Source organism: Oncorhynchus masou, chromosome 22 (genome assembly GCF_036934945.1).
Source record: "Oncorhynchus masou masou isolate Uvic2021 chromosome 22, UVic_Omas_1.1, whole genome shotgun sequence".
NCBI lineage: Eukaryota > Metazoa > Chordata > Actinopteri > Salmoniformes > Salmonidae > Oncorhynchus > Oncorhynchus masou.
Genome location: NC_088233.1, coordinates 6,488,057 through 6,495,556, shown reverse-complemented (window position 1 = coordinate 6,495,556; position 7,500 = coordinate 6,488,057). Strand labels below are relative to the sequence as shown.

Sequence of the window (7,500 nt, the reverse complement as noted above, 5' to 3'; positions counted from 1 at the left end):
TGTTACTCACCATGCTCTGTGTGGTAGCGGTAATGTAATACGTCTCCAGTCAGTGTGTGTGTGTGTGTGTGTGTGTGTGTGTGTTACTCACCATGCTCTGTGTGGTAGCGGTAATGTAATACATCTCCAGTCAGTGTGTGTGTGTGTGTGTGTGTGTGTGTGTGTGTGTTACTCACCATGCTCTGTGTGGTAGCGGTAATGTAATACGTCTCCAGTCAGTGTGTGTGTGTGTGTGTGTTACTCACCATGCTCTGTGTGGTAGAGGTAATGTAATATGTCTCCAGTCAGTGTGTGTGTGTGTGTTACTCACCATGCTCTGAGTGGTAGCGGTAATGTAATACGTCTCCAGTCAGTGTGTGTGTGTGTGTGTGTGTGTGTGTGTGTGTGTGTGTGTTACTCACCATGCTCTGTGTGGTAGCGGTAATGTAATACGTCTCCAGTCAGTGTGTGTGTGTGTGTGTTACTCACCATGCTCTGTGTGGTAGCGGTAATGTAATACGTCTCCAGTCAGTGTGTGTGTGTGTGTGTTACTCACCATGCTCTGTGTGGTAGCGGTAATGTAATACGTCTCCAGTCAGTGTGTGTGTGTGTGTGTTACTCACCATGCTCTGTGTGGTAGCGGTAATGTAATACGTCTCCAGTCAGTGTGTGTGTGTGTTACTCACCATGCTCTGTGTGGTAGCGGTAATATAATACGTCTCCAGTCAGTGTGTGTGTGTGTGTGTGTGTGTGTGTGTGTGTGTGTTACTCACCATGCTCTGTGTGGTAGCGGTAATGTAATACGTCTCCAGTCAGTGTGTGTGTGTGTGTGTGTGTGTGTTACTCACCATGCTCTGTGTGGTAGCGGTAATGTAATACGTCTCCAGTCAGTGTGTGTGTGTGTGTGTGTGTTACTCACCATGCTCTGTGTGGTAGCGTTAATGTAATTCGTCTCCAGTCAGTGTGTGTGTGTGTGTGTGTTACTCACCATGCTCTGTGTGGTAGCGGTAATGTAATACGTCTCCAGTCAGTGTGTGTGTGTGTGTGTGTGTTACTCACCATGCTCTGTGTGGTAGCGGTAATGTAATACGTCTCCAGTCAGTGTGTGTGTGTGTGTGTGTGTTACTCACCATGCTCTGTGTGGTAGCGGTAATGTAATACGTCTCCAGTCAGTGTGTGTGTGTGTGTGTGTGTTACTCACCATGCTCTGTGTGGTAGCGGTAATGTAATACGTCTCCAGTCAGTGTGTGTGTGTGTGTGTGTGTGTGTGTGTGTGTGTGTGTGTGTGTGTGTGTGTGTGTGTGTGTGTGTGTGTGTGTGTGTGTGTGTTACTCACCATGCTCTGTGTGGTAGCGGTAATGTAATACGTCTCCAGTCAGTGTGTGTGTGTGTGTGTGTGTGTGTGTGTGTTACTCACCATGCTCTGTGTGGTAGCGGTAATGTAATACGTCTCAGTCAGTGTGTGTGTGTGTGTGTGTGTGTGTGTGTGTTACTCACCATGCTCTGTGTGGTAGCGGTAATGTAATACGTCTCCAGTCAGTGTGTGTGTGTGTGTGTGTGTGTGTGTGTGTTACTCACCATGCTCTGTGTGGTAGCGGTAATGTAATACGTCTCCAGTCAGTGTGTGTGTGTGTGTGTGTGTGTGTGTGTTACTCACCATGCTCTGTGTGGTAGCGGTAATGTAATACGTCTCCAGTCAGTGTGTGTGTGTGTGTGTGTGTTACTCACCATGCTCTGTGTGGTAGCGGTAATGTAATACGTCTCCAGTCAGTGTGTGTGTGTGTGTGTGTTACTCACCATGCTCTGTGTGGTAGCGGTAATGTAATACGTCTCCAGTCAGTGTGTGTGTGTGTGTGTGTGTTACTCACCATGCTCTGTGTGGTAGCGGTAATGTAATACGTCTCCAGTCAGTGTGTGTGTGTGTTACTCACCATGCTCTGTGTGGTAGCGGTAATGTAATACGTCTCTAGTCAGTGTGTGTGTGTGTGTGTGTGTGTTACTCACCATGCTCTGTGTGGTAGCGGTAATGTAATACGTCTCCAGTCAGTGTGTGTGTGTGTGTGTGTGTTACTCACCATGCTCTGTGTGGTAGCGGTAATGTAATACGTCTCCAGTCAGTGTGTGTGTGTGTGTGTGTGTTACTCACCATGCTCTGTGTGGTAGCGGTAATGTAATACGTCTCCAGTCAGTGTGTGTGTGTGTGTGTGTGTGTGTGTGTGTGTGTGTGTGTGTGTTACTCACCATGCTCTGTGTGGTAGCGGTAATGTAATACGTCTCCAGTCAGTGTGTGTGTGTGTGTGTGTGTGTTACTCACCATGCTCTGTGTGGTAGCGGTAATGTAATACGTCTCCAGTCAGTGTGTGTGTGTGTGTGTGTTACTCACCATGCTCTGTGTGGTAGCGGTAATGTAATACGTCTCCAGTCAGTGTGTGTGTGTGTGTGTGTGTTACTCACCATGCTCTGTGTGGTAGCGGTAATGTAATACGTCTCCAGTCAGTGTGTGTGTGTGTGTGTGTGTGTGTGTGTGTGTTACTCACCATGCTCTGTGTGGTAGCGGTAATGTAATACGTCTCCAGTCAGTGTGTGTGTGTGTGTGTGTGTGTGTGTGTGTGTTACTCACCATGCTCTGTGTGGTAGCGGTAATGTAATACGTCTCCAGTCAGTGTGTGTGTGTGTGTGTGTGTTACTCACCATGCTCTGTGTGGTAGCGGTAATGTAATACGTCTCCAGTCAGTGTGTGTGTGTGTGTGTGTGTTACTCACCATGCTCTGTGTGGTAGCGGTAATGTAATACGTCTCCAGTCAGTGTGTGTGTGTGTGTGTGTTACTCACCATGCTCTGTGTGGTAGCGGTAATGTAATACGTCTCCAGTCAGTGTGTGTGTGTGTGTGTGTGTGTGTGTGTGTGTGTGTGTGTGTGTGTGTGTGTGTGTGTGTGTGTGTGTGTGTGTGTTACTCACCATGCTCTGTGTGGTAGCGGTAATGTAATACGTCTCCAGTCAGTGTGTGTGTGTGTGTGTGTGTTACTCACCATGCTCTGTGTGGTAGCGGTAATGTAATACGTCTCCAGTCAGTGTGTGTGTGTGTGTGTGTGTGTGTGTGTGTGTGTGTGTTACTCACCATGCTCTGTGTGGTAGCGGTAATGTAATACGTCTCCAGTCAGTGTGTGTGTGTGTGTGTGTGTGTGTGTACTCACCATGCTCTGTGTGGTAGCGGTAATGTAATACGTCTCCAGTCAGTGTGTGTGTGTGTGTTACTCACCATGCTCTGTGTGGTAGCGGTAATGTAATACGTCTCCAGTCAGTGTGTGTGTGTGTTACTCACCATGCTCTGTGTGGTAGCGGTAATGTAATACGTCTCCAGTCAGTGTGTGTGTGTGTTACTCACCATGCTCTGTGTGGTAGCGGTAATGTAATACGTCTCCAGTCAGTGAACTCAGAGGGATGATATACACTTGGGGCAGTGAACTCAGAACAGCTGGGCATCCCTGGCAGACAGGCCTACAGGGCACAACAACAACAACAACAACAACATCATCAACATCATCAACAACAACAACAACAACAACATCAACAACATCATCAACAACAACAACATCATCAACAGCAACAAACATCATCAAAAACAACATCAACAACAACAACATCATCAACAACAACAAACATCATCATCAACATCATCAACATCATCAACAACAACAACAAAAACAACATCATCAACAACAACATCATCATCAACATACTCAGTCAACTCCTCAACATACCTGCCAGAAGTTGGTACCAGTAGGTTAGAGTATGGTGCTGGTACCAGTAGGTTAGAGTATGGTGCTGGTACCAGTAGGTTAGAGTATGGTGCTGGTACCAGTAGGTTAGAGTATGGTGCTGGTACCAGTAGGTTAGAGTATGGTACCGGTACCAGTAGGTTAGAGTATGGTGCCGGTACCAGTAGGTTAGAGTATGGTGCCGGTACCAGTAGGTTAGAGTATGGTGCCGGTACCAGTAGGTTAGAGGATGGTGCTGGTACCAGTAGTTTAGAGTATGGTGCTGGTACCAGTTGGTTAGAGTATGGTGCTGGTCCCTGTAGGTTAGAGTATGGTGCTGGTACCAGTAGGTTAGAGTATGGTGCTGGTACCAGTAGTTTAGAGTATGGTGCTGGTACCAGTAGGTTAGAGTATGGTGCTGGTACCAGTAGGTTAGAGTATGGTGCTAGTACCACTGGGTTAGAGTATGGTGCTGGTACCAGTAGGTTAGCGTATGGTGCTGGTACCAGTAGGTTAGCGTATGGTGCTGGTACCACTGGGTTAGAGTATGGTGCTGGTACCAGTAGGTTAGCGTATGGTGCTGGTACCAATCGATTTGTGGGCTTTGGTCATCGTCTCGTTCAGATCGATGGAACCATGGCTCCTGGCGACTGGTGTCGCGTTAGACTGACGCCGTCTGACGGACGACAATGGGCTTTGGTCCCACACGGTACATTTGTTGTACGTGTCACAATGTCAGCAGTTCTCAGGGTCGATTTAAAACCTCTTTTTGGCTAAGGGGAAGTATTCTGGAAGTTCGGATGACTAACGTAACCCTAAACCTGTTACTCAGGTCCAGAAGCCAGGATAGGCATAGGTTCTGCCTGTTCATAGAGGGTTCTAGGTAGAACCATATACTGTACAAGTGGTTCTATGAAGAATCATACATAGAAGGTTCTAGAAAGAACCCTCTGCAAAGAGTTCTGCCCAGCACCAAAAAGGTTTAACCTATCGGGACAAACCGATGAACCCTGTATGGTTCAACTTAGCAACTGGTAGAATTGGATAGAAAAGACTCTGAAGTTTCTCAAACTGTTAACATAATGTCTGTGAGTATAACAGAACTGATGTGGCAGGTGGAAACCCAGAGGACAAACCATCCAGAATTGTTGTGTTTTTTAAATAGCTACTGTATCAGATAGTGAAGAGGAGAAGCCCAGGAGGAAGCTGCTCAGCACATCGACCACTGACATTACAGTCCAACAGGGAATAAGTGAACAGACATTATGCAAGGTCATTTAAGGTCATTTAATTTTTAATAATACTAGAAGAACTCTACAAGTGTTGGGAGACTTTTCTTTTTTTTGAGTGTATGTGTGTGTGTGTGTGTGTGTGTGCCTCGGCCTTGGTCGATAATATTACATTTGAAGGAGACTCGTTAAATCTGGTTCAATCTCCTGAAGCCTATAAATAATATAATAAAATGATGAGGCTACTTTAAGTTTTTATTCATATTCACTAGAAGAAAAATCTTTGTTGAATCATGTAAAATGCTAATCTCTCTTTATTCAGTATTAATGTGTATTATTACTGAAAGATGATGAAATTAGCATTAGCTATAATTCTTCTTTGGAGACATAGTGACACATTTAAATACTTTAAAGAGTTTATTCGTCCAATAATGTATTATTTAAAGACTTGTCATTATTTGCTCGTTATTACCAATACCGTAATGGAGAATCAGTATTCATGACAGTGAATAAATTATTACGAAAGGGTTTTTCCCTTCGTGTTATTTTTTCCAACCAGGAAATGAACATTCACTAAGTCCTAAACAATGATATGACCACGAAAACAGGAAGCTAGAACTGCTCCAAATGATATGACAGGGCTGTAATTCCGTTTCTGTTTTCACATAGAAAATAATAAGAATTATTCATCTACAGGTTAGCAAGACTCACACCCCTGTGCACGTGTGCCAAATTTCAGGACTGTCAGTAGCCCCATATGGTTGATCGAGAACTATATTTCCCTCCTTCCTCACCTCTTTGACTAGGTGCCAGGTCAGGCCGTGATTGGTGGAGAACTCCAGGCGGACCTGTGTGTCGATGTTGGGGGAGGGGTCTCGGCCGCAGCCCATGACCAATGAAAACTGCAGGGTGTAGGACGCTCCGATCTGCATGGACTGTGTCTCCACATAACGGATACTGGACCCGGGGCTGGGCTCGCCTGAGAAACTACACAACGCAGGATAGAGTTAATCACATTGACCTGCGGACCAGAGTTGATGATCAGACCATACTAAAATAAACTAGCAGAGACGCAGCACAACTAAAGCACAATTTGAATTGTGAAGTTCCTGCACCACAGGACGGTGATTCTCTCAGGCGTCACTACAGAAACCCTGGTTCGAATCCAGGCTGTATCACAACCCGGCCGTGATTGTGGAGTCCCATAGGGCGTCATCCGGGTTTGGTCCGGGGGGAAAGCCGACGTTGTAAAATAATCATTTGTTCTTCACTGACTTGTTAAATAAAGGTTAAATAAGAAGCCAGGTAGCTTCCGTCCTTTACCTGAGTGTCCAGTCGTGTCGGCAGTAGGGCTGGACGTGTCCAAGGTAGAAGCCTAGACTCTGAGTGACATCCAGTACATTACTGAAGTCCAGACTGATGGTGTTGAACAGTACAGAGGTCATAGTGATGTCATCCACTGCCCACACGTCACGGCCACGCCCAGAGTGGTACGGCTGCCACCAGCGGAACTGCACACCGAAATTACGGGCACCGGGAGGGAGCTCCACTGATACGATCCTGGAGAGGAGAGTGAGGACGGAGGGACGGATGGGGGGAGGGATGAGGGGAAGGCAGGTGGAGAGTGAGGACGGAGGGACAGATGGGGGGAGGGATGAGGGGAAGGCAGGTGGAGAGTGAGGACGGAGGGGGACGGATGGGGGGAGGGATGAGGGGAAGGCAGGTGGAGAGTGAGGACGGAGGGACGGATGGGGGAGGGATGAGGGGAAGGCAGGTGGAGAGTGAGGACGGAGGGACGGATGGGGGGGAGGGATGAGGGGAAGGCAGGTGGAGAGTGAGGACGGAGGGACGGATGGGGGAGGGATGAGGGGAAGGCAGGTGGAGAGTGAGGACGGAGGGACGGATGGGGGGAGGGATGAGGGGAAGGCAGGTGGAGAGTGAGGACGGAGGGACGGATGGGGGGAGGGATGAGGGGAAGGCAGGTGGAGAGTGAGGACGGAGGGACGGATGGGGGGAGGGATGAGGGGAAGGCAGGTGGAGAGTGAGGACGGAGGGGCGGATGGGGGGAGGGATGAGGGGAAGGCAGGTGGAGAGTGAGGACGGAAGGACGGATGGGGGGAGGGATGAGGGGAAGGCAGGTGGAGAGTGAGGACGGAGGGGCGGATGGGGGAGGGATGAGGGGATGGGGGGAGAGGGATGAGGGGGAAGGCAGGTGGAGAGTGAGGACGGAGGGGCGAATGGGGGGAGGGATGAGGGGAAGGCAGGTGGAGAGTGAGGACGGAGGGACGGATGGGGGGAGGGATGAGGGGAAGGCAGGTGGAGAGTGAGGACGGAGGGGCGGATGGGGGGAGGGATGAGGGGAAGGCAGGTGGAGAGTGAGGACGGAGGGACGGATGGGGGAGGGATGAGGGGAAGGCAGGTGGAGAGTGAGGACGGAGGGGCAAATGGGGGGAGGGATGAGGGGAAGGCAGGTGGAGAGTGAGGACGGAGGGGCAAATGGGGGAGGGATGAGGGGAAGGCAGGTGGAGAGTGAG

The 7,500-nt window shown here is 48.9% G+C and overlaps 1 protein-coding gene across 1 annotated transcript in view; it reads right to left on the bottom strand.

Annotated features, from left to right (window-relative positions):
• LOC135509781 (reelin) overlaps nucleotides 1–7,500 on the bottom strand; it is a 73,319-nt gene that overhangs the window by 24,064 nt on the left and 41,755 nt on the right. The window contains 3 exon segments of the mRNA XM_064930680.1: nucleotides 3,365–3,477; nucleotides 5,761–5,953; nucleotides 6,290–6,526. Coding sequence (XP_064786752.1) covers nucleotides 3,365–3,477; nucleotides 5,761–5,953; nucleotides 6,290–6,526 — 543 coding nt within the window.